At 41.0% G+C, this 27,496-nt stretch overlaps 1 protein-coding gene across 6 annotated transcripts; it reads right to left on the reverse strand.

The window, feature by feature from the left end:
- Positions 1 to 303: 303 nt before the first annotated feature.
- On the reverse strand, positions 304 to 27,496 carry CCDC198 (coiled-coil domain containing 198). 6 transcript variants are annotated; one of them, XR_003422506.2, is made up of 7 exons: positions 27,028 to 27,495; positions 24,306 to 24,388; positions 11,229 to 11,315; positions 9,535 to 9,636; positions 8,564 to 8,723; positions 2,819 to 3,069; positions 428 to 561 (listed from the first exon to the last, which is right to left on the reverse strand). XR_003422506.2 is itself a non-coding variant. In XM_015081205.3 (6 exons), the coding sequence occupies exons 1-6, from the start codon at positions 27,248 to 27,250 to the stop codon at positions 326 to 328; spliced, it is 888 nt and encodes a 295-aa protein (XP_014936691.2). In that variant the 5' UTR covers positions 27,251 to 27,486; the 3' UTR covers positions 304 to 325. The 6 variants fall into 6 exon arrangements, 5 of the variants coding, with proteins under 5 accessions (XP_014936691.2, XP_014936690.2, XP_026921606.2 ...); XM_015081205.3 differs by lacking the exon at positions 2,819 to 3,069 and having other exon boundaries at positions 304 to 561; positions 9,535 to 9,633; positions 27,028 to 27,486; XM_015081204.3 differs by lacking the exon at positions 2,819 to 3,069 and having other exon boundaries at positions 304 to 561; positions 27,028 to 27,485.

A 27,496-nucleotide genomic window follows, 5' to 3' on the forward strand; every position in this document is an offset into this window, starting at 1 on the left:
TTCACAGCCCTGGTTGAACATCCAGATGACTCCAGTCCAGCTGCCTTCTGACTTCAGTTACATCAAAGATCCCACAAGAGGCCAGCAGAAGAACCACCTAGCTGAGCCCAGCAAGACACAGAAAAGAGGGACAATCAAATGCCCTAAGTTTTGAGGCAGTTATGCAGCATAGTTAACGATACATGACAAACCTGTTGACCGTAAGACTCCAAATGAAGAGATAGTGATTGGTTTCCTCCAAATAATTCATATAACCAACCTGAAGAATTTTTACAGGAAAGCGAACTTACAATGCACACAATGTCTAGGTCAGTGAATAGCATTTTTATTCTCGATCAAAAAACTCGTCAAAAAGTGGGATTCTCTCTGTCCTGGTCCTGACCAGTGCTTGTGGTTTCTTCTCACTTTTCCTTAACTCATCGGAGTCAGAACTAGAACTGTCCCAGAGAAGCTGTCCCCGGGCCTCTTGTTCATGGAGCCACATTTCCATTTTGCCAATTTTCCGGGGACGACAGTCATTCCTTGCTTGATGTTCCCCCAAATCTTCATTCTGTGAATTTCCTACAGAAAATTTAAAGTTTATTGAATTTTTCCCCCTAACAATGATTTATTTGTTTATTAAGTGCCTAGATTTTTATGAACACATAATAATTTGTTTGATGTTCTTATAAATATATATATTTGGGAGAGCTTGGGTTAGTTAGTTGAGTGTCCAACTCTTGATTTCAGCTCAGGTCATGATTTCATGGTCATGAGCTTGAGCCCCACATCAGGCTCCGTGCTGGTCATGGAGCTTGCTTGGGATTCTCTTTCTCTCTCTCTTTCTCACCACCCCTTCTTGCCCCTTTCTCTGGCTCATGCGCTCTCTCTCAAAAAACTTTTTTTTTAATCTTCTGAAAGTCACAAGAATAATATAATACCTTCCTATATGCCCCAACTCATTGATAACGTTTTGTCACAATATTGCTTTCATTTTATACACATGCATGAACATATGTACACATGTTTTCAGCTGAGCTATTTGAGAATTAGTTGCAATTACATCCCCCCAAATACATCACCACAAATCTCACAGCAAGGGCACTTTTCCTACATAGCTGCAATATAACTATTAGGAAATTACTTAGAAAATTTAACATTGATATATTATTGTTTTCTAATATACGGTCTACATTCTAATATTCATGGTTGTCCCAGTAATGGTCTTTATAATTGCTTCTTGTTTGTGTGTTTGTGTTTTATTTTTTTAGATCCAGGATCCAATCTAGGATTATGTATTGCATTTTATTTTCTTGTCTCTTTAATTCAAGACACTTCCCTTTCTGTTTCTTTTCCTTTTTCTCTGTCTCCTCCCTCCTTCTCTCCTCCTCCTCCTCCTCTCTCTCCCTCATTCTCAGTCTTGATCCTCCCCTTCCTCTTCCTCCATCCCCCCTTCATTGTCTTCTTCTTTTCCCCTAACAGTGGCATTTTAAAGGATCCAGATCAAATGTTTTGTAGAATGGCCCTAAATTTGGGTTTGTACATTTCCTTGTGATTAAATTAAGGTTACACATTTTTGGCAAGAGTATTGCACAGGTGATGTTGCCTTTTGCTATTTATTGAACATCTACTATGTGCCAGGCACATGATATACACTTTCTGACCTTGACGTCCACTCTCACCTCATATTAGAGTCAGCTATGGAGTCTTTTAGAAACACAAATGCTTGGGCTGTGCCCCAGACCTATAGAACTAGGGAGCTCAAAGGGTCATGCATTTCATTTCACTTTCTATACTTTTTAGAATATATTTAATTTATTTGGTATAGGATTTTATGTACATATGTACATAGATTTTTATTTAGGCTCTACCCTTATAAAGTGCATTTCAGAACAACAGGGGCTCTATTCAAGGAAGGAGGCTTTTAAGTAAACCAAAGCAGTGGCCACTTCTGAGCTAGGAAAATCATCCTGGGTCAAAACCCAGAATGTCCCCTCCATCTAGTTGAACCAGCCACAACTTTTGGATTTCATCTTAAGGATAATTGTTTACCAAACCTTATGGCATATTTCATTTAAGCCCTTGATAACTGATGTTACAAACTGTTATATGAGAAAATCAAGCATCTCAGTGTGAGGATTTGTGCTTTGTGAGTCATTAGTTTCCTTTCTGCCTCAGTAAGGGACTACCCTGATCCCCCCTTGAATGTTATTATAATTATTGTTATTGCCTATACATATAGTAGTGACAGAAAACGACAGTTAAATTATGTCTTTGGCCCCAATCTCTCTCCTGAGCTACAACTGGATGCCTCCATTTTTATGTCTCCTGGCAACATGTCAGACTCACCTTCCCTTTCTCTTCCAAACTCACTTTTTCTCCCAGTTACCCTAATCCAGCCAATGGCCCCAGTTTCCCCCCATTGTCTGCCCAGTTCTTCAAGAGAAACCCAAGAATCCTCCTGGCCTTCTTGCTCTCTCCACACACGCACATCTGATTCACCACCAGGCTCTGCCCCTCGTATCTCCTGAATATCTCACATTCAGCTCCTTTCTCCTGTTACCCTACTTTCCTGGTCCAAGCACCATCTCTCACTTGTATTTCTGCTATGTCCTTATCACTTGTCTCCCCACATCCGCTTGCACTCTCTTCCCATTCATCCTCCACAGGGTAGACAGAATGATGCTTGAAAATGTAAGCCTGATTGTGTGGCTCCCCTGACCTTTCGATGCCTTCCTGTGGATCTTAAGCTCAAGTTCAAAGTCCCTGTTTGACACGACTTGCAAGACCCTGGTGCTCTGGGCCCTGCCTATGTCTCAGAGCCATCACTGATCACTACCTGAATCTCTCTTCCCAGTCGAGAGCTTTTGCGCGTGCTGTAATCATGAACAGTTCTGAATGTTCCAGCACCTTGGTCCTCACACAGATATGGATTCCTGTCCCCTTTGTCCAGCTACTTCCTGTCTCAGCTAAAATATCAGTTCCTCATGGAAACCTTCTGACTTTCAGGTTGTGAGGTCTCCCGGATGTACTGTCATTGTTTGTTTGTTGTCTGTACTATTGCATAGGCACCAAAGCCAGGAAGCGGGTCTGTGAATAGATGAGTGAACAAGTAAGCCAATCAGAGAATGTTGGGTGGTGAGGAGTACTGGTAACTGGGACCTGGGGAAGATTTCATTCATTGGGGCTAGGGGGTGTAATCATCTCTGCTCTGCAAATGAGCCAAGCACTGCTAGAGGCACCATGGAGACTGGGAACAGAGATTTTCTGCTGACTAGAGGCAGGAACTTTGGAACAGGAAGAGAATATTGGTTAATGGTGGAATCTAATGCAATATTAATAATAGCTCAAGTCCCACACCACTCTTGATGTTATGATAATGCAGGCCTAAAGTAGAGTGTGAGGCCAAATTCACATGTTCAAGTTTATCCTTGAAAATCTCTTAAATCATTCATAAATTATTATATACATAGTTCTGTGTACATAGCATTAAAGTTTGAGAACTTCTGAGCTGGATTCTTTTTACTTGTTAGATTTTTATAAACCCCTGCTTGATTCTCCGGCGTTGCTGGACTTAACAAAAAAGAAAAGAAAAATACGATGTTTAAAAACCTAAATGGGTTTTGGTTGAGCAGAGCAGAGGAAAAAGTGTATCCAACTTCAAAATTAATTTGGGAAGAGAGGAAAGCAATAGAGGTCATTGGGGCGAAAAGGGAGTGATTTTTCCACAGTAAGAGGATTATATAAAGCATCAAAAATATTTGATGGTGGGGTATGCAGGTGGCTCAGTTAACCGTACAACTTTGGCTCAGGTCATGGTCTCATGGTTTGTGAGTTCGAGCCCCGCATCAGGCTCTCTGCTGTCAGCTCAGAGCCCACTTCAGATCCCCTGTCTCCCTCTCTCTCTGTCCCTCTCCTGTTTTCATGCACTCTCTCTCTCTCTCTCAAAAATAAATAAACCTTAAAAAAGTTTGATGGTTATGCATTTTATAATATATATATATATGTCATATATATATATATATATATGATATATATATATATATATATATGTCTTAGCAAAATGCATCACCATTATATCAAATCCATAATTTCACAGCTATTTCATTCACAGGCTAAATTTAAAAAACACACACCGGGTGCCTTGTTGGCTCAGTTGGCTAAGCATCCGACTTCAGCTTAGGTCATGACCTTGCGGTTCATGGGTTCGAGCCCTGCATCGCATTCTGTGCCAACAGCTCAGAGCCTGGAATCTGCTTCGGATTTCGTGTCTCCCGCTCTCCCTGCCCCTCCCCTGCTCGCACTCTGTCTCTCTCTCTCAAAAATAAATTTAAAAAAAATAAAACACCCACCCCCAGGATACTTTAAAGAAAAATACTAAGTAGATAATAGTGCAGATGATCAGATAAGACCAGAATTGAGAAGGTGACCATAATATATTTAAGGTGATACTTCCTCTTAAGCATACAGTTATTTTCACTATGAGACATCAGTTCCATCTTTCTTCAGTTGTCTATATTCTCATGCATGTGTTTGGCACTTTACATTGCATATACGATTTTACACATATTGGATTAATTTTGACATAAACCCTATGTGGTAGACAAGACTTTATTCCTATTTTACAGACGTGAAAACTGAGGTGCAAAGAGGTTAAATAATTGCAGTTGAGCAATAATCTCTCTCTATATATACAGAATAAAGCTATATAGCTATATAAATGTAGCTAATATTTATTGAGAGGCTACTGGGCACTGCGTTCTAGAAACAAAAAGAAGCCCCTGTTCCCATGGAGTTTGCATTTAGAAACATATTTTGGGGGGCTCAAATAAAGAACTTTGATTTCAAGTTCACTGCCTTTTCTTTATTTTTTTTTTAAATGTTTATTTATTTTGAGAGAGAGAGCAGGGGAAGGGCAGAGAGAGAGGGAGAGACAGAATCCCAAGCAGGCTCTGTAGTGTCAGCAAACAGCCTGACATGGGGCTGGATCTCACAAACCATGAGATCATGACCTGAGCCTAAATCAAGAGTCTGATGTTTAACCGACTGAGTCACCCAGGCAGCCCTCAGGTTCACTGCTTTTTCTACCTACTGTACTATATCATGGCTTCTGGAAAGGGCAGGAGCCACATAAACATGGTAAAAGTCATAAAATTGTGCACTCAGAAAACAGTGTTCACTTTGTATAAGTTATGAACAAGTGGGCCATCATATAAGTTATAAGTAATTTTTGCATAATAAGTTATATGTAATTATTATATAATTACGGTATATGTAATTCATTATGTAAATATATAATGTATTTAAAGTATGTAAATGTAAAATATATGTAAAATTTTATTTTTTTTAAGTTTATTTAGAGAGAGAGAGAGAAAGCACAAGGGTCAGGGCAGAAAGAGAGGAGAGAGAAAGAATCTCAAGCAGGCTTCAGCACTGTCAGCACAGAGCCTGACGCGGGGCTCGAACCCACAAACTGTGAGATCATGACCTGAGCCAAAACCAAGAGTTGGATGCTTAACCGACAGAGCCACTGAAGGACCCCTGTAAATTTTTATTTTAAACAGGCAGCAGGAAACAAAGGCAGAACTTTATCCTATAAGAGACCTAAAACTCTCATCCCACCTTCCCAAAGAGGGAACATGAAGGGGCAAATACAGCATTAAATGAGAGGAGATGGGTACAGCAGGATCTTAATTACCTGAACTGGACTAGCATTCAGAAAGCTCCTGTAAATCTATGATCTTGACTTTGCTTCCCTTTTAAGAGAAAGCAAATGAAGTGCTTTCAGAAGACAGAGAATGCAAAGATGCTCCCTGGGAATAAGTAAAAAGGAATCACAGCTCACGCATGTGCCTAGTATGGTGGTGAAATCTGTAGGCTTTGCAGACGGGCAGCCTGCTCTTGAAAGATAAGGTTGAAAAGTGACACTCTTATATTTGTAGGCTTTGCCAAGGTTGTCCTGGACAGAGCTCCAAGTCCCTGGAGTCCCCATGAAGATATATGAGGGGCTGGGGGTGGGTGGAGTGAACTTTCTGGAGGGAGAAAGACCTGGCCTGGAATCCTGGCTCTGTCTAATGAGGCTGAATAGTAACTCCTTCTATACAGGCTGCGTGAGGATTGAGAGCGATAATTCATGTTGCAGGTCGAGGACAGTGTCTGGTTCATGGTAAGCACTCAACAAACCTTAATTAGAACAAAATGAATCTGCTTTAAAAAGCAGCAGAAGGGGCCCCTGGGTGGCTCAGTTGATTGGGCGGCTGACTTCGGCTCAGGTCATGATCTCGCGGTCCTTGGGTTCGAGCCCCGCGTCGGGCTCTGTGCTGACAGCTCAGAGCCTGGAGCCTGCTTCAGATTCTGTGTCTCCCTCTCTCTGCCCCTCCCCCATTCATTCTCTGTCTCTCTCTGTCTCAAAAATAAATAAACGTTAAAAAAAAATTAAAAAAAAAAGCAGCAGAATGCCGAGAACCCCTCTTCTCCACAGTCCTTCCTGGACCCCTCCAGATCTGGGACATCTTCCAAAGATTTTACCAATGTTGGTTTTTCTTGGCTTGCCCTCAAGCCATGACTCTAAGTATCTAACTTTAGCTGAGACACTTTTTTGGATTGTTTGGTCAATGTTTTTTAAATTGTCGCAGCTGTTTATCTATGTGCCTACATAGCATATTTCATTCTGGCACTGGGAGTATAGGTTAAATAGATTCCCCAGGTAGATTTTCAATGATTTAGCCTTTTCTTATTTAATGAACTTATTGATTAAGCATCCTATTCCTTTGAGCAGGAGCAGTGTCTCTTTCAGCTGGCAACTTTGCATCCGAGAAGCTCAGGACCTCCAGAGACGTGGCCAGCATTTCTGTAGATCTCTCAGTGGTCAGTCTTGCTATGTGGAAAATATTATATATTCAAAGGGTGGGTTTGCCCTGGAGGACTATGGACAGGCAAACTTAACGGGATTCTAATTGGTGGGACAACACAGCACAGAGACTATGAACACGGTTATCTGTTGGAAATCACTGAGCGGTCTGGCCTGGCTGGAAGCAAAGTTGGGCCCAAGAATGGCAGCAGAGAAAGCCAGAAAGGTAGGTAGCAAGTAGATCTTGAAGGCTTAGAGTGCCAGGGTGAAGGGTTAAGTCTTTGTCCTCAGGCTGACGGATTTTTTTTCTTTGTCTTCAGGCTGATGGATTTTCACTGAGGATTTTTTTTTTTTTTTTAAGCAAGAGAATGATATGGTCAGATGTGCATTTGATAAGATTACTTTGCTATTGGTGTGGCGCTTCTAAAATTTTATTGTGCATGAGAATCACCTTGGAATCTTGATAAAATGCACATCCTGATTCGGTAGGTCCAGAGTGGGGCCTGGGGCTCTGCATTTCTAATAAACTCCCGGGTGATGCAGATGTTGCTGGTCTGTGGCTAATACTTTGATTACCAAGTAAAGCAGCGGGTCTTAAACCTTAGGAGTATCAGAATCATCTAGGGTGGGGTTAAAAACCCAGACTGCTGGCCTCCGCCCCTACATTTTCTGATTCGGTCACTCTGGCTGGGGCCCAACAACTCCCCGGGTGATGCCGGTGCTGGTTGCCTGAGGACCATACAGAGAAGCATCAGGGTAGCGGGGTGAATGGAAGAAGGGGAAGACTTGGGGGAGGAACACAGTCAGGAGGCTGGTGTGACACATGACCTAAGGTGGCCTTGGGAATGTGAGAGAGGTAAGAGTTCGGTACCAGGTGACATCGACAGGACTTTGTGACTGACCAGCTGCTGGGAGTGGGAGCTGAAGGGCTGGAAAGACCCCAGGTCTCTGGCTCGAGTGGCCCAGAGTGTGGAGGGAGGTCTCACCCACTGAGACAGCAGATGCCCCCGGAGCAAGCCTGGGGTGAGCAGTGATGGTGGCTTCAGTTTTAGACATTCTGAATGAGCCTGGGAGGGCTGCAGGGGGAAGAGTGGGGTGGGGGAGGGTGTCTGCATATGGCCACGTGGTCCATTCTCTTTAATCACAAGATGAGGTTCTTTTGCCTTTTGCCTCCCAAGGTTGGAGCAAGGATTGCAAGGATGCCTGTAAAGCACAGTTAGCCTCTAAAAAGCGACATCTTACTGCAGTGCTGAAGCTTCTGTCTTTTCCTCCCAGCCACCCAAAATCACGTGATCGTGTGATCACTACATTCTAGGAAGCACATATCAGCAGAAACCCAAGGCTACTTGCTATATATATACCCACCCCCTCCCTGGAAGTTTATTTGATGAAGCTTTAAGAACACTGGAAAAAAGGGGCGCCTGGGTGGCTCAGTCGGTTAAGCGGCCGACTTCGGCTCAGGTCATGATCTCACAGTCTGTGAGTTCGAGCCCCGCGTCAGGCTCTGGGCTGATGGCTCAGAGCCTGGAGCCTGCTTCCGATTCTGTGTCTCCCTCTCTCTCTGACCCTCCCCCGTTCATGCTCTGTCTCTCTCTGTCTCAAAAATAAATAAATGTTAAAAAATTAAAAAAAAAACACTGGAAAAAAGACTATACTTTCAGGGATCATTTCTATAGTTCGTAAAAACACTGGAAATATTTATTTTGCAAAAAAAAAAAATAAGTCATGACTCACCTGGACTTCTGTTCAAGGTTTCATCTGGCAAAAAGGTTGGAAGGTCCCTGTCATCACATCTTGGGATGCTTTGAAGGATTTTCTTGGCTTTGTGGTCCCTCGGTTTTTGCTTATTAATCCTTGCCTCCCTGTGAAGACTTTTTTTCAACTCTGCTTGGGCCTGAAAATGATCCACTGTAATCGATTAGTGTTCTCCCCCTGAGCTACTGTCACCAGAACAGGTCAACAGATCAGTCACTTTGCAAGTTGAGTGCTTAACTGTGGTCCCCTAATCAGAACACACTTTTTTTTCCTATTAGATGGTATGGAAACTTTCTCTTTGCACAGGACAGGCTCGTTAGGAAAGGGGAGAATATATGCCCACAGTCTCAAAAAGCTATGGTTTGATTTAAGAGGAGCTTTGTAAAAACATTTGTTGGCAGGCAAGTGATGTATTTAGAATTGCAGAAGACAGTGACTTTAGGCTTAAACACTCGAGTAAGGAATTTGGAATATGACACTTACAGGAGACATTACTGTAAAAGGGTGTGTTCTAAGAGATCATTCTGGTAAGATAATTCTATGGTGTGAATTATGGAGGGATGCCTAGGTATCAAAATAAAGACCAACTCACCCCCCCTCTATTTTACTAAATCAAGAAAAATGATCTAACCTCATTTTCCTGCTGGAGCCAGAACATCATAGGAGCAATTTATGAAAAAAAATATATAGGAAAGGAAGAAAAAACAGACTTGGGGCACAGATATGTCCTTGTGACTGAAAACAGAGAAAAGACTCAACAGTCGGTAGCAGAAGGGATCTTGCTGATTCTTCCCAGCTCCAGTAGTGGAAGCTTCGGTGCCAATGACCAAATTTAAAATGCTAAGTAAAGACTGGGGATGAATGCTAAACTACATTCATGTGCGAGGGCAGTGATTATGTGGAGTAAATGTGCTAAATATGGCACTCTTCTTCTCTCTCCTCATACTTACCTCTTGTCTGTTCCGGTTCATTTCCAACATTCTCATCTTATGTAAATATTGTCTTTTCCCGGGAATGTATCCTGGAGTTGGCATTGTCTTTTCCAGTTCCTGCTGTGAAAGATGCCGCACTCATTACAACTGGGCAATTTGTTACGGACTCTGCAATCCACAACTTGCAATTCTTTTTGGAACAGAGCGAGATCTTAATCAGTCATCAGTTATAATCCATAGAGATCTCTTATTATGTCAAAGGGGGATCATTGTAGTTCTCCACTGAGTCCTTCCCGGGTAGCCCTCAGTGACTAAAGCTTTGCTCTGTGTCTAATACAGTTTTTAAGCTTCCTGTAGAGTTTTGCAAATCTGAAATGGAAATATCTTTCCACATCTCATTTATTCCTATCTCCCCAGAAACGTGTTCTGGTTTGATAAAACTGGCCTCTTTCTTCAAAATGCCTCTTCTGCCGTTGACTAATTGTCTGGACGTGAAATTAGAGGGGAGCCACCAAATGGCTAAGTGGAACGCATTTCCATAGACTGTCCCCTCATATACCAACGTAAGCCCTGGAATATTAGGAAGTTGATCATTTGTGACTTTGGTGATCTCCCGTGGTGCCTCGTAAACCCCAGTGGGACAGTGCAGTTACTGAGGGCAACCAGGGGTGAATACACCCTTGTTCATTCCTTGCTGTGGCCAGGAAAGGGAGCCAGATGTGCTCCGTGATCTCTTTTACTCTGCCCTGTGGACAGTGACTATGTTGGCTGTAGCGAGCCTCACGAGGGGGCCATCTCTACAGTGCTGTCAGCAGCACAAACATGACCTTGAGGGTCTAAAAGCACCTGGGCATCTTTGACCACATCAGCTAGCTGTGCAGCAGTACCTTGCTGGCTTGACAATGAATCAGGAGTGGAAAGGGTTGAAAATCTACTACCTCACAGTTTTCATGTCTACACGAGGGGAGCTGTCTCAGCAGAAAGTGACAAACTTATAGAAGGAAAAGCTCTTTAGAAGACATTTTCCAAGGGGCGCCTGGGTGGCTCAGTCGGTTAAGCGGCCGACTTCGGCTCAGGTCATGATCTCACGGTCCGTGAGTTTGAGCCCCGCGTTGGGCTCTGTGCTGACAGCTCAGAGCCTGGAGCCTGTTTCAGATTCTGTGTCTCCCTCTCTCTGACCCTCCCCTGTTCATGCTCTGTCTCTCTCTGTCTCAAAAATAAATAAACGTTAAAAAAAAAATTAAAAAAAAAAAAAGAAGACATTTTCCAAGGATTCGTTTTTTGGTGAGATTGTGGTAAATAAGTTAGGGACACCTTGTAGATAGGATTTCCACCAAAAGACTGAGAATGAAGGGAAAGCTTTAACTTGAGGGGACGAATAAAAGGAGAGTCATACTAGATTTTTCATAAATGTGAACACTTCTAGAATTAGCAGTGTCCAAGAAAAATTCCTCTCTCTTATCTACATCTTCCTGTTTTCACCAGGAAGTGGAGAAGGGCCCAGAGTTTACCTCACAGACAAGAGTCTTTGCCAGTTGGAGGCAGGCATGGGAGAGAATGGATAGCTTTGGAAGTCTTGACTCTGAATGACTTAATAGTTTGATTTGTCTTTGAGGTCTTCTTGCAGGGAGTAAATGAAAGGACAGGCCATCCCTGCCCCTCCCCACCCCTCCCCCCCATTACTCACCCCCTCCAGTTAGCGTTGCGTTTACCTTTGCTCTGTGAGTTGTTCTGGCTTCTTGCTGGCTCAGGAGCCTTTCAGAAGTAATTACTTGTGGCAGGTCAATGGGTTCAAGCTTCTAGAAGTCCAACATTTAGAGTATTCAGCATTCCTCATGCCATGAGATGATGAAACATAAAAGCCAGACATTAAACTATCTTACCACTTTGTAAAAGCAGCACTTATTCCTGAGAGCACACAGGGAAGGCGATCTCAACAGGATTACAGTTGTATCTGTGCAAGAGTTTTCAACTCATCTGGGTTCTTTATTCTCTTTCACCGACGCCAGTGACTTATTGATCTGAATATTTGTCAGGGAGTTAAAAGACTAAGAATCCTTTTCTGTGTGCATCGAGGGAGCAAGTCCAAAGTTATCAAACAACAAGGGTCTTAGAGTATTAACGATGAAAGAGGCACCAGGAATTTCTTTTATTCATTCCTTAACTGCCCAGCTGAACTCTTTCAGTCCTTAGGGAAGTAACCTATTTTTAAGATCTCCAGAGAACCTCCCTCAGCCTCCTCAATAATAATCACTGGTGCTCCTGAGGCACATTTACATGAAAGTGCAATGGGCTTACAAATCTTGGACACTTTTTTTTCTTTTTTCTTAGCAGGGGATTGTCTTTATGGGGAAGATCACATTGGAGTTTCAAGGGATCACTAAGACTGGGAAGCAACTGATGAACCAACGGATCTGCCTCAACCCTATTTGCCTCGATGACTTAATGCTCTGGAAGTTGGAACGTTGGGAAATGACTGAGCAGGCCTAGGAGACAAAAGGTGGGTCTCTCCACACTGACATGCAGGCAGGGACCTGGAAGGCTGTAGAATTTATGTGTTTACTCAGTGAGTACATACTGAACAACTAGTGTGTACCAGGCATGGGGGCGCAATGGTCAACAAAAGCAATATGGTCCCTACGGAGCTCACAATCTATGGGGGGAACAAACACATTTTGCTTGTGTGATTATTCATTGATAATTACAAACTGCGATCTGTACTTTGTAGAAAAGGTCTACAGGGCAGAACCGTGACAATATGTAACCAGAGGACTCCACTTTGGAAACGGAAGTTGTTATGAGTTGAATTGTGCCCTCTACCCCAGTTTGTATGTTGAGGTCTTAACTCCCAATATGTCAGAATGTGATGTTATTTGGAAATAGGGTCCTTGCAGATATAATTAGTTAAGATGAGGTCACAGGAGCAGGGTGACCCTTAATCCAACATGTCTGGTGTCCTCATTACAAAAGGGAAATTTGGTTGCACACCCACATGCACACAGGGAGAACACCTGTGAAGGTAGAGATGGGGATGATACTCCTACAAGCCAAGGAGTGACAAAGATTGCCAGGAAACCACTGGAAGTTAAGAGAGAGGCATGGAACAGATTCTTCCTCTCAGCTCCCAGAAGAAACCAACCCTTAAAACACCTTGATCTTGGACTTGTAGCATCCAGAATTGTGAGATAATACATTTCTATTATTTAAAGCCCCACAGTTTGTTGTATTTTGTTAGAGCAGCCCTAGAAAATTAATACAAGGGGGAGAGGAATAAGGAGGCAGTCCAAGAAAGTTTCCTGAAGATGAATTTTTCAGCAGAAGTTGGACACTTAGGAAATTTTAGGGAACTAAGGTGTTCCAGGTGGGGAGAACAACATAAACAATAACCCTGAGGTAAGAGTGTATGATCTGTTGAGGAAATTGCAAGAAGTCAGTTGACTGCTGTTCAGAGTCGGCGGGGGGGGATGGCTCAAATGAGGCTGGAGAGGTAGGCAGGGGCCAAGTTTTGTAGGTCCTGATAGGGCATTCTAAAGATGTTGGTTGTCGTCGTCGTCGTTGTCGTCGTCGTCGTCTTCTTCTTCTTCTTCTTTGGTATTTATAAGTGATGTAGATTTTTATCCATTCAGTTGGTGTACTATAAACTTAACTACTTAAATAGCTTTCTTTTTTTTAATATGAAATTTATTGTCAAATTGGTTTCCATATAACACACAGTGCTCATCCCAACAGGTGCCCTCCTCAATGCCCATCACCCACTTTCTCCTCCCTCCCACCCCCATCAACCCTCAGTTTATTCTCAGTTTTTAAGACTCTTTTTAAGAGTCTCTTATGGTTTGCTTCCCTCTCTGTAACTTTTTTTCCCCCTTCCCTTCCCCCATGGTCTTCTGTTAAGTTTCTCAGGATCCACATAAGAGTGAAAACATATGGTATCTGTCTTTCTCTGCCTGACTTACTTCATTTAGCATAACACTCTCCAGTTCCATCCACATTGTTACAAAAGGCCACATTTCATTCTTTCTCATTGTCAAGTAGTATTCCATTGTATATCTAAACCACAGCTTCTTTATCCATTCATCAGTTGATGGACATTTAGGCTCTTTCCATAATTTGGCTATTGTTGAAATTGCTGCTATAAACATTGGGGTACAAGTGCTCCTATGCATCAGCACTCCTATATCCCTCGGGTAAATTCCTAGCAGTGCTATTGCTGGGTCATAGGGTAGATCTATTTTTAATTTTTTGAGGAATCTCCACACTGTTTTCCAGAGTAGCTGCACCAGTTTGCATTCCCACCAACAGTGCAAGAGGGTTCCCGTTTCTCCACATCCCCTCCAGCATCTATAGTCTCCTGATTTGTTCATTTTAGCCACTCTGACTGGCGTGAGGTGATATCTGAGTGTGGTTTTGATTTGTATTTCCCTGATGAGGAGTGACGTTGAGCATCTTTTCATGTGCCTGTTGGCCATCTGGATGTCTTCTTTAGAGAAGTGTCTATTCATGTCTTCTTCCCATTTCTTCACTGGATTATTTGTTTCTCGGATATGGAGTTTGCTGAGTTCTTTATAGATTTTGGATACTAGCCCTTTGTCCCATATGCCATTTGCAAATATCTTTTCCCATTTGGTCGGTTGCCTTTTAGTTTTGTCGATTGTTTCCTTTGCAGTGCAGAAGCTCTTTATCTTCATGACGTCCCAATAGTTCATTTTTGCTTTTAATTCCCCTGCCTTTGGAGATGTGTCAAGTAAGATGTTGGTTTTCTTAAGAGCAGTGGGCAGTCATTGACATGTATGAAGCAAAGTAGTGGTGTGATTACATTTGCTTTTTAAAAAATGATTACTCTAGCTGCAGTGTGAAAACTAGAGAAGAGAAGTCACAGATGTGGGGACAGCATTGAAGAGGACCACAGAGATGGGTTGGGGGTTCATGGAGGGAAATCGATGAGCTCCACAAATATTTAAAACTGACCAAACAAGATTTGTTCTAGTTGGTGAGGGAGAGAGAAGAGTCCAAATGGCATCCAAAGGGATGGATAGTGTTATCATTCACTGAGATTGGAATCCTAGGGGAAGGCCAGGTGTGAATGGCATATAACAGGAGGATACAAATTCAGTTTGAGGCATACCAGTGTACGTATTGAGTAGATAATGAGATATACAGGCATGGAACTCAGAGGAGACATCTGTTCTGGAGATGCATGTTCAGGAATCATCCCTGGGTAGAGAATAACTGAAGCCATAGTCATGGAGGAGGGTAAGAGTGAGAAGAGCAGAGCCAAGGACTCAAGACTTGAGGAGCTCTAATACTAACAAGCTGATAGATGGGGATGAGGTGGCCAAGGACACGGAGAAGAGATGGCTCAAGAGGAAGATGCCACACTGAGACAAACAGTGTGAGCACTACTCCCACCTTAGTCCAACAATACAGGCAAATGATAATTTATTCTGAAGTTATTTTTCCTTTTATTCTGATTTGTTGCATTATTAAGAGGTAGACCTGGAAGCCAGCTTGGCTTTCAAGGTGATCAGAGTGAAAAAAGAGAAGGGGGAGACAGGGAAATGGATGCTGAGCAGCCAGCACTCGTGAGGAGCATGACCTGTACCTCCAGCTACTTCCCTAGAGAACAACTTCCTGGTCTCTGGGCCTGGGCCTGAGCTGTTCTAGGGGAAACATCCTGCATTCCTTTCTGCTGGAGCAACCCAAAGCTCACCGGGCAAGGAAGAAGACAAGGGAAAGGATTTGGAGATGGGGAGGAGAGACAAAGGGAAAGAACTCATCTTTAGGTTAGACATGTTACAGGCAATTTGCATTTGTGGTAGGAAGTGGCTCTCTGTTCCACTCTCACCTTAGGTGAGAAAGTAGATTTTTTAACATAGCAATTGCACAAGAATGTAATGAGAGGTGATGAGTACTAGTAAGACAGAGGTTTATCTGGCCCTCTTCTCTGCAGAACATAAAGATGATGGGCAAATGGGACCTGCTGGTGTAAGAAGTAACTGCTGATCAGATCAGAACATGGGGGGGACAGAGATCAAGGGGAGATATCCATGTATCTGTGGGAAGAAGAATCAGCAAGGGCTGAAGGGGGATTTGGGTCATGAAGGGGAGAGAACAAGGAAGTGTTTGTTCCACTCCCTGGACTTAGTTCAGGTTCCGGTTCTTCCTGGTGATGAGGCCCATGTGCCTTTACAGCTGCCCCTGTGTCTATCACACCCAGGGTCACAAGATGTCAGCTCGTTCGATCCTCCTGTGAACACTCCCCATTACAGAGAGGTTAATAACTTGTCCAATGTTGCCTGGTAAGAAAGTGGCAACTCTAGAATTCAAACTCAGGTCTGTCTAGTTCCAAATCCCCAGCTCCCTCCTCTTCTATGTGCTCCTAAACCTGGTTGATCATCAGAATCTCCTGGAATTAAAAAAAAAAAAATCCTGGACTATTCACTGGGGATTGCAATTTAACAGGTCTGGGATACGTCCGGGGAATGAATATATATATTATATATATATAAATAATAAACTTTAATTTTTAGGGTTCATAGCAAAACTGAGTGGAAAGTACAGAGAATTCCCATATACTCCCTATCCCCATATATGTACAACCTTCTCCATTATCAACATCCCTTACCATCTGTTATGACTAATGAGCCTACATTCACATGTCATTATCATTAAAAGTCCATAGTTTAACTTGGGGGTTCACTCTGGTGTTGTACATTTTATGGGTTTGCACAAATGTATAATGGCATGTGTATCTACCAATGTAGTATCTTACAGAATAGTTTCACTGCCCTAAAAATCCCCATTTTGCCTATTCATGCCTCCCTCCCTCTCCCTATTCCCTTGCAACCGTTGATCTTTTTATAGCCTCTGTTGTTTTGCCTTTTCTGAAATGTCAATATCCTTGGACTCATACAGTATGCAGCCTTTTCAGATTGGCTTTTTCACTTAGCAACACACATTCAAGTTTTGTCCATGTATTTTCATAGCTTGAGAGCTGATTTCTTTTTAGTGCTGAATAATATTCCATCATATGGATGTGCCGTGGTTTCTTCATTCATTCATCTACTGAAGGACATCTTGGTTATATCCAAATTTTGGAAATTATGAATAAAGCTACCATAAACCTCCACGTGCGGGCTTTTGTGTGGATATAAATTTTCAGTTCATTTGGGTAAATACCAAAGCTCATGATTGCTAGACTGTATGGAAAGAGTATGTTTAGTTTTATAAGAAAGCACCAAACTGACTTCCAAAGTGGCTCTATCATTTTGCGTTCCACCAGCAGCGTGTGAGAGTTCCTGCTGCTCCACATCCTTGCCAACTTTTGGTGTCGTCAGTGGTTTGGATTTTGTGATTCTAATATGTGTATGGTGATATCTCATGGTTGTTTTAATTTGTATTTTCCTGATGACACATGACGTTGAACATATTTTCATATGCTCACTTGTCTTCTTATTCTCTTGACACTGTCTTTTGTAGAGCAGAACATTTTTTTTAAATGTTTATTTATTTTTGAGAGAGAACAAGTGGGGGAGGATCCCAGAGACGGGGACAGAGGATCCAAAGTGGGTTCCATGCTGACAGCAGTGAGCCCAATGTGGGGCTTGAACTCACAAACTGAGAGATCATGACCTGAGCTGACGTCAGATGCTCAACAAACTGAGCCACCCAGGTGTCCCAGAGTAGGTTTTAATTTCAATGAAGTCCAGCTTCTCAACTGTTTCTTTGGAATGTATCTCCAAGGGATTCTGATGATTTTCCAGGTTGGGGTCTAGTGGCTTCCATACTGCCTCAAGTGAATAAAGGGGCTACATCAGAGTAGACCACAAAGGGTTTGTGTGTGGAGCATTATTGAAAATGTGAGTCTGAAGAAACCAGCTATTTAAATACTTTCACCTATTTAAAATAACTTATCCATAAATACTTAGGGCCAGGTTTTTCTTTGGAATGTAAATTTATATTCTTCTATTTTCAGATTCATTTTATTTAAACCCATAATTCTGATAAGGGTTGAATAGTAGGTGTCTTTAAGAACCCTCTCTAGGCAATTGCTTTCTTCCTGGCCTTTGGAAAGAAACTAAGAATCACTCTATTCCTCCACAAAGGGCACTAGATGGCAGCAATGAACATTACAAGTAGGATCCCTGCGTTAAGTATTTGCACTTGGCCTGAGAAGCTATGCAGAAAATATTGTTGGAAAATTGGCTTCTCTAAAGAAACCAAATGAAATTGCCCTAGAATTCTGGGGTTCATATCAATGTTCCTTTCCCCTGATTAGGAAGCAAGATGCCTCACTTCATCATCTGAGAGAATACAAGGGAAGGACTTATTGGAGAATTGGAAGGGTAGAATGACACTTTTTTTTTTTTTAAGTCTCATGGTATAAAAAATATGTGTTATCTACGTAAAGGTTTCTGGGTTATTTGGCTTCTCAAATTAAACAAATGGTCAGGAAAATCAAGTGAAATGTCAGCTGAAAGATTCAGAAATGGAGATTAAAAATCAAGCAGAAGTCACTGAGCTTGGTGACGCACTGACCTGAGATGGTTGCTTCTGTGTCCTAACAGGAAGATAAAGATGGGCAGGAGCTCAAAGAAATTGCAAAATTTGTTTGGCACAATGACTCAAGAATGTATGCCCTTTAAGGTTCTGGGAAGAAGGTAAAGGTGTCCAGAACAGTCTTGGAGTAAGAGATTATAAGCCCAAGGAAGAGTTAGTTTCTGGTCAAGGCATTGCAATGAATCCACATTTCAATAACTTTCTTTGTCCCAAACATCTAGCAATGAAAACTAAAACATAAAACCAAAACCAAAAAAAATGTGGTTGGCCCTTAATACAAGATATATATCTCCATGGGCCAGAAAAAAAGATACATACTTAGAGGAAGCTGATCCATAAGGCATTCGGGCCTCCTGATGGCTGTGAGTTATTTCTACAAATTAAAGGGGACCTAAAAATGCTCCATGTAAGATGGTAAACTAGAGCAAAGATCACAGCTTGAAATCAGAGGCTGGGTTATTCTCTACTTTTCTACCTGGTTTAAGAGAGCTGCATCACAATGTAAGTTGGAAGATTAGTTTTACAAGCGTTGCCAAAAAGTTGAATATGAAGAATATTATCTTCGTATTCATAAAAAGGATGAAATCTTGCCATTTGCTACAACATGGATGGACCTAGAGAGTATAATGTTAAGTGAAATAACATTAGACTGAGAAAGACAATACCATATGATTTCACTCAGATGTGGAGTCTAAAAAACAAAACAAGTGTATCAACAAAAAGCAGAAATAGACTTATAAGTACAGAGAACAAACTGGTGGTTGCCAGAGGGAAAAGGGGGAGGGAATGGGCGAAATGGGTGAAGGGAAGAGGGAGATACAGGCTCCCAGTTATGGAACGAATAAGTCACAGGAATGAAAGGCACAGCATAGGGAACATCGTCAATAGTGTTATAATAACATTGTATAGTTATTATACAGATGGTAGCTACACTTGGGGCGAACACAGCTTAAGTACAGAGATAGGGAATCACCGTGAAACTCACGTTACATTGTGCGTCAACTATACTCAAATAGAAAAAGTGTGTTAGAAGTTGAAGATGAAGAAGCTAAGACTTTATAACAATAAATTTGAAAGCTTCAATGGATAAATTAATGATACTCTGGAAAAATATAAATTAGCAAAACTGAATCAGGAAGAAATAAGATAATTGAAACAACTAAGAAATTAAGTTAGCTGGAAAATTTCTCATTCCCCCAAAAGTCCAGGTGGCTAAAGGTGGCTTCACAGGCCTGTTTCATCAAACTTTTAAGATAATAACCGTGTTACATCAAATATTATAGAAAACTGAAGAAAGAAAAAGATAACCAGTGAATTTTACGAAACTACTACAACCCTGGAAGCAAAACTAATAAAAGACAGTATAGGAAATTATAGGACAATTTTTCTTATGAAAATAGACGTGAAAAGCCTAAGCATAGACAATCCTGTCATGTATTTGTATATGTATCTTTTGGCCAAGTAGGATTTATGCCAGGAATATTAAGCATGGTTCAACATCATAACGTTTGTTAGTGTACTACATTGTATCAGCTGGTTTAAAAAGGAAATTCCTATGATTATTTTAATAGATGAAGGGGGAAATATCAATAAAATTTCACACCGAGCCCGAAGAAAAACTCTTACCACACTAGGAATAAAGGGAATGTCAACAATTTAATAAATGGCCTTGTGCCAGATAGCTCCCACTTGGTTCTCTAGGTCCACTTGCCACATTTCTCTCCCCTGTTCTCTGCCTGTGAGTAACCAGTTTCTTCTGCCTTCAGGCTTCCCACTGGGTTTAGCCACTGAGACATCCTAGCAGGAGATCTGAGAGAAGAGAGAACAGTGTATTTCTCCCCCTGGCTTCCTTCCTGCAAGGGCGTGTTGGGCTGCTTGTGTCCTCCTGCTTCTCTCAAAGCACCTTCCTCTACCTGACTGTCTCCTTCCAGGTTCTAGAAGAGTCTCACTCTGAGTCCCTTTGCTCAGAGATGGTTATCCCTCAGCTGCCACCAGTGGTTATTGCAATATCCTTTGTGGTCCCCTTGATCCAAACCTCATAAACAGTTACTTATAAAGAAAATTTCCTTGAATTATTCTAATTTGAGTATGGCATCTGATTCCTCTTGGGACTCTGACCAGCATCTATCAAAACCCTATTGCAAATGTGCTTAGTTTTTGAACCATATGTATTAATGTCATAGATAAGAGAAGGATGCCCATTGTCACTGCTGGTATTCAATATCGGAGGAAAACTCTAGCCAAAGCAAAAGTCAAGAAAACAAAAGAAGGAATAAGAATTGGGAGGAAAGAAAAAAAAAACTATTCTTATTTATGGAAGATGTCATCTACATAGCAAATCTAAAAGAATCTATAGATAATTAGAATTCATTTCAATAAAGTTGTGGAACACAAAATTCAATCTGCAAAATTCAAAAGCTTTCTTATGCACAAGTAATAATCATTTAGAAAATTAAATGGAGAGGGGCGCCTGGGTGGCTTAGTCAGTTGGGCATCTGACTCTTGATTTCAGCTCAGGTCATGATCTCAGGTCATGAGATTGAGCCCTGTGTTGGGCTCCCTGTGAGCATGTAGCTGGCTTTGAGATTCTCTTTCTCCCTCTCTCTCAGTCCCTCCCCCATCTCTAAAAAAGAAAAGAAAGAAGAAAAGAAAAGAAGAAGAAAGGAAAAGAAAAGAAAAAAGAAAATGGGGTGGGGGGAACACCTTATTCATAATAGGAGGGTAAAACCCCCATAGTGTATTTTGATGGTCAGCATGGACTTGCCTTGGCTACAGCCTCCAGTTATTCAAACACTAATCTAGGTGTTGCTGTGAAATTATTTTCGAGATGTGATTAAGATCAATAATCATTTGACTCTAAGTAAGGAAGATTATTTTAGATAATCTGGGTGGGCCTGATTCAGACAGTTGAAATGTCTTAAAAGTAAAGCTGAGGCTCCCCTGAAGAAGAGAAAATTCTACTTGTGGACAGCAGCTTAAGCTCATGTCCTGCATTTGCAGCCTGACCTCCCTGATGGCCTGCCCTGTGGATTTTGGACTTGCCTTGCCAGCCTTCATAATCATATAAGGCAATATAAGCCAATTACCTGCATACACACACACACACACACACACACACACACACACACATACATATATCACAAAGAAACATATAATAGAAAATGGGCAAAGAGAAAAGACAAGGAAAGGGAATAAATTGGTGGAAAATCATATAATACTGATAACAAACAATGAAACTGTCTGGGTCAGAACCAGCTTCCTTGTCTCTTCCCGGCAATCTTAATACTCATCTTTTCCCCTTTGCACTCATTCATTCAACATTTATGCAACTCATGTTTATTGAGCACCTATTATGTTCCAGGTACTGTTCTAGACACTTAGATATATTAGTGAAGACAACAGACAAAAATCCCTGCCTCTCTGAAAGACTATATTCTAGCACTGTCAGGGAGGTGACGAAGAAAATACACAATGAACATTAGAGAAGTAAATTTCTTGGCGTGTTAGATGGTACTCTGGGGAAAAGAAAAGATCACGGAGGATCAGGGGACCCAGGATCGCCAGGGTAAAGATTGCAACTGTCAAGAGGTTATCACGATAAGCCTCTAGGAAGGTAAGATTTAAGCAAATCTTGAGAGATGAGGGAGGGAGTCATCTGAGGAAATCACATTACCTGGGGCCCTGGGGGTGGGGGCAGTTGACCATCTTCACCTTAGGTTGGACTAGAGATGGTTGGAGGAGAAAGTGAATCAGGCCAGGAGGGACAGTGGTGATCAACTTCCAACACAAGATGAGCACGTTGGATTCAGAGTTCCCTGGCAGAGGCTCCCAGAACTTAGCAGCTCCAAGTTGGAGAACTTTAGTTCATGACCTGCTCTTTACTTGAGGAGTAGATGTCTAGGAAGTGGAGAGTGCCAAATGTGCAACTCAAATTATTTAGGATGCAATTAGATTTGGTTTAATAATTAAAAATACTTTTAGAATTTTCTTTGGCAGACATTAGGCTATTAATTAGCACGTCATGGGAACCCAGCATTTATTATTCTCTCAAAAACCCATTTGTGGTGGAGAATGTGCTGAGCCTCATTTGTGAAGATAATTATAGTTGATATCTTTGGGAATGTCTGCCAAGTTCCCAGTGATTTCCCTCTTCTCTGGGAGCTGCTTCCAGAATTTATGGTGGTGGGGGGGGGGGGGCTTCTCTGCCTACATTTCTACTGCATAAGCATATCCTCTGGTCATAGCTTATTGGAACAGAACTAGAATCATGAGCAAAGCTGAACCAATAAGATATTTTTCTCCTAGGAATTTCAAATTGGAGCCTAAAGAGCCAGGCGAATCTATTTGACTGGAACTATAAAAATACAAATTCAGGAATTGAAGTTTGTCCATATTTCACCAAGTGATCTTGAGGAGCAAAGAAAGTTGATCTGCAGGAAGAATAAAGAATGCATGAAGGAAAGCTCAGGGGAGACACAGAGAGAGTTGTGCCATTCAGGTTCCAAGGCAAAGCTGTTCCCTGAAGCCCAAGTGCCTCCCAGTTCTTGGGTTCAACAAACACTCCTATATCTTCATAATTCATCACGTTGGCAACTAGTCAATTAGACTTACAATACAGGATGTTGCGGGTCTTCAGTAGCAGGGAGAAGGCATTTTGATTTTTGTTCCTACCAGGGATAATGGGTCACATTGTCATTCATTCATCTATTCATTCACCATTCATTCATTCATTCATTCATAAGCTTTTTGGGAGTACATATTAAGTGTTAGAGACTAAAGATATAAGACTGAACATGACATAGTCTTTGCACTAAAATAATTCCTTTTTCTTGATTTTTCATTTTTAAGGGCGTTGGTTAGGATGTGGGGATACCCTCTTTTGTTCTGAAACACCAAAGTTCTCCTTTTTGTGCTTGACTGACTTGAGAATCAAAGCCTAACTTTAGCTGATTTAGGGTTGATAGATCTAAAAAGTACTTTGTGAACTACAAATGGCTACATATACTTTTCACTGGTTATGGTAATATCTTCTACTTGAGTTATTCAGCTCACTGGCTCCATAGGAACATTATATTAAGCACACCTCTTTGAAAAGTTACATCTGATTTAGGAATAAAAGGTAAAGTCTTTAAATTGTCCAGTTTAGTTAAAGATATGCCCAAAAGTTTTAAAATTATATATCAATTTGATATAATTATATTTTATTTATCTTTTAAAAAGTTTTGAGGTTTCTAATATTTTAGGAAAAGATGCTCTTTTGGTGAACAAAAGGTATAATCATTTCAAATAATGATTGTGAGCTTCTGGAGAAGACGGGTAAATAAAAACCAATTGAAACGGAAATAATCCCCAGCAAATGAGCTCAAATACCTCTGGGATTTGTCCAGATGTCTGGGTGAATTGTGTATCAGGTGGGATTTGGTTCCAATTCCCTTTTTTCCAAATGTCAGTGATAGATCCTGCTCACAGGAGAGCCCAAACCCTTCTCTTAGCTGATGCTCATTTTCAGGTACCCACTCAGATCTCTTTCCCCGTCTAGGATGAGAGTCCTTAGAATTTGTATTTCTCTAGAGAGAATTCATTAAATATTTATTAAGGTGAATGCATTTAAATCTCTTGCTTTGCTGCCTTGGAATCCAATGTCCTCAATTTCAGCAACCAGTTAACATTTACAACGATAAAAGATTAGGGATAGAAGGTCTGTAGAGATCAACTATGCTGCTGGTTAAGAGCATGGGCTTTGAAGACCTGTTTGATGTCTGAGCTCCACTGTCCTTGGACAAGTTACTTAATTATCTAAACCACACCTACAAAGCAAAGGTACTAGTTCCTTTCTCATAGAGAGGGTGTGAAGATTAAATGATAGACATTGATCAAGTTGCCCAGAGTGTATCTGACTTGAAGTAGGTGGTAATTGGAATAGTACTAGCTGTTATTATTGTTACTATTGTTTGTTATAACTCATCAAATGCAAAATGCAAAGGTCTTTTGAATCCCATCATGCCTGTGCCTTTGATACTGTATTTCCTTCTTTTGGTGGTGGTCTTAAAAGTGAAATCATTACAAAAGGAAATCCTAAAGAAATATGGTCTTTGCAGTTGATGACATTCTCTTTAACAACATTCTCATTAGCTTAGTCATTTTCAATATCCCTTCTTTATGGTTATAGTTAAAAAGGGATGTTACCATTAAATCCAAGAAATTCCTTATGAGGTCTTTTAAATTCATCTTACTTGAAGTCTTCGGGGTGGATGCCTTTTAATAATACTTGTTTCTCCGTGTTCCAGTGGGATATCAAAATACATGGCCCTGGGCCCTTGAGAGATTAGGAGAGAAATTTAAAAAAAACATTTAAAAATTTACTATTAAATTGGGCTAATCATTAGACTTTGTTAATACATTTTGGCACCTTTTTAGTTATATATGTCCAACCTACATGTTGAATGTGGAGGTGAAACACATAAAGCAAGGGTCATACATGGATGCAAGTGATAAAATATTAGCCCATATCGAGGATTTAATTTCTGCTTTCCTCATTTCTTCCCTGGATTGATATTTAGAGGAAAATCTGAAAAATCAACACTGTGTTGACTACAAATATTGTCCAAACATAGAATTTGGGCTGGAAAATAGAAACTTTTTCACTTGTTTTCATTTCATGGAATCTCTACAAAATAAATTTGGGAAATCAGAAAAAATATATCCTTAAGAAATGAAAATAAATTCTCCTTTCAGATGAAAGAGATGAATTGTGGATAGATAGATAGATGGATGGATAGGTATTAGATAGAGGGGTAATACAAAAATGGACTATGAGTGTATAATAGGAGTATGCAACGTTTAGCATTGTATGTTCCCAATTAAATAGTCTCTCCAACTAGGGAAAGAAATTCCCACAAGTTGCCCTATAAAACAATATATAAATAGTCTTTCCTGATGTCACAAAACAGGCTACAGAGTTAAGCCTTGTTAGAAACAGAGCTAGGACTCAAGAGGTCCATTATGGGTTTTCTTTTTTAGCTTAATTATCCTGGGGTGTTAAGGACTGCTACCATGCCCAATGCTGCATGAATGAAGTTTTGTCTTTTCCTCTTAGAAATCTGGAAGCATTCTAATTTCTAGATTGTTGTGTGGACTATCCTACAATTTCACTTTGCATTCTAAACAGAAAAATCCTTGCATAATTATGTGTTTCTATCCTTACAACATTTGAATGACCATGTTAAAAACTTCTCCACGTCCTTATTCTCTTTCAAGAGATGCCAGCATATGGAACAAGACAGAAACAACAGTAATGACAAGAAATAGCATTTTTGATTAAAAGATGTATTTCTGGCAACAGTTTTTTTTCAGCAGCCTGACTACTCCTTATTTTTATACTATGATTTCAGTGATAACACCTCATTATTTAATTCAATTCATCCCAAATGGCATAGGCTATGTCAGGCAGTTATTTTTACCCTTGGTTTATAGGTGAAGGAAATTGATGCAGTAATTTGCTCAAAGTCATATAATTTGGTATTTAGTGGAGCTGGGGTTAGACTACGGACCTTTTGAAATTAGCAATCAGGATGCTTACCATCCCTTTGTTATTTATTTTTAATGTGATTTTGTCATTTCAAAAATAAGAATATTTTCAGGGGCGCCTGGGTGGCGCAGTCGGTTAAGCGTCCGACTTCAGCCAGGTCACGATCTCGCGGTCCGTGAATTCGAGCCCCGCGTCAGGCTCTGGGCTGATGGCTCAGAGCCTGGAGCCTGTTTCCGATTCTGAGTCTCCCTCTCTCTCTGCCCCTCCCCCGTTCATGCTCTGTCTCTCTCTGTCCCCAAAATAAATAAACGTTGAAAAAAAAACTTAAAAAAAAAAATAAGAATATTTTCCAGGTGGGACTCTAATGCATTAGACTTAGTTTTCACTATTCAGTTACCAGAATCTTAAAACTCTGGGTAGAGGGTTTGGATAAAAAGGAATTCTTCAATGAAACTAGAGGAAAATTGCCACTCCCATGCTTAGGAAGTTGGAGAACATAAAAATAGGCCATATGCAACCAGTCAAGAGTTGTCAGTTCTACAGAAAATAGCCGTGACAATCAGTCCAGATGAGATGTACCAGATACGGAACGAGAATATCAGGCTTTCTGGCCAAGGTGACCAATAATGGGAACTTATTTGTGTTATCGACCCAGAATATAAATAAAGAAAAAAATTACATAGATATACACATATGTACACATTATATATTTATATTTCTCTTCCCAAGTGAGAATCTCTGTTTAATTACCATTGTGGTTTTCCTTAAAATGTTACGTGTCTTCTAAAATATCCCAGGATAATTTATAGCCACTTCAGGCTCAGAGCTTCCAATCATAATGGGAAAAATTCTCTTAGTTCTGCAAATGACGGAACTTAGTGCATATTCTGCGTGAAGAATGTGGGCTTGGGGAGGGGATGACTCATCCTCTCATCTGTATTGCAATAAATCAATTCTGTTTGGGGTGGTTTCCAACTTCACATTAGAATGAATTCACTCCGAAAGGGTTGCTTTCAAAACAACAAAGCCTGATGCACTAAATGGGGCTGGAGAGAATGATTTGAATTTAGAATCTAACTGAAACATATGATTGTCATAATTTATCACATCTTATCTATATAATTTTAATCATCTGGCAAAGCTAGGTATAAACATCGAAAGCACTATAAACTAAGCTGAAACAGAATGATTTTTTCCCTTCCAGTGCAGAATGGTAAGAAGCCCTCTGTGCAGTTTACACACCCGTTCTAACGTACCCAGAATACTTACAATTGACAAACACTCAGGCTCGAGTTGAAAGATGTTCCCTTACATTTCAGCAATTTAGAAACTTTCTGATATTGTTATAGAAACAGACAGCCAGGCACATCTGTCAATAGCTCTCCTTGGCCCAAATACACAGATTTCATGATGGGTCTTACGTTTACCTGCAGAGTATCTTCCATACCAGGTCTCTCGTAGAGGCGGCAGCTGACCTTCCAGAGCTTTGTTCTGGTCCTGCAGTCCTGTGAACAAATACGAACTCTTTTCTTCCAGATTCTGACTGAATGCAAAGTCCACGGGGCTGGCAGAGGGGAGTTCTTCCTCTTTGTTTTGCAAAGGTGCTACTTTGGTCACTCTAGGGTGAGGCTTAGAGTGGCTCAGGCCCATTTCACGGTAAAGATACTCAAAGAACAACCCCGAGGGAAGTGGTGTGGGGCCTTTAACTTGGCTTGTTTTAATTAAGGTACTTCAGAATTTTACCCCAGCTGCGCAAAGCACTTCATGACATATTTCTAAGCTTTATTTCACCCCACAGTAACCCCTCTGGCCACTTCCTGGGAGCCTGGTTTCCACGGAGATGTCCCTTCAACTCCCACTCTGCCATTTCAGACCCAAAGAATCCAGTTAAACATT

The sequence above is a fragment of the Acinonyx jubatus genome, chromosome B3, assembly GCF_027475565.1.
Source record: "Acinonyx jubatus isolate Ajub_Pintada_27869175 chromosome B3, VMU_Ajub_asm_v1.0, whole genome shotgun sequence".
Taxonomy (NCBI): Eukaryota; Metazoa; Chordata; class Mammalia; order Carnivora; family Felidae; genus Acinonyx; species Acinonyx jubatus.

Bases quoted from the DNA above. Each gene is read 5' to 3' on its own strand.
- CCDC198 (XM_015081204.3), bottom strand. From the start codon at position 27,250: ATGGGCCTGAGCCACTCTAAGCCTCACCCTAGAGTGACCAAAGTAGCA. The intron at 8,724-9,534 runs GTAAGTATGAGG...GATCATTTTCAG, and splicing joins TGAACCGGAACAGACAAGAG to GCCCAAGCAGAGTTGAAAAA. The intron at 562-8,563 runs GTGAGTCATGAC...AATTTTCTGTAG, and splicing joins AACCTTGAACAGAAGTCCAG to GAAATTCACAGAATGAAGAT.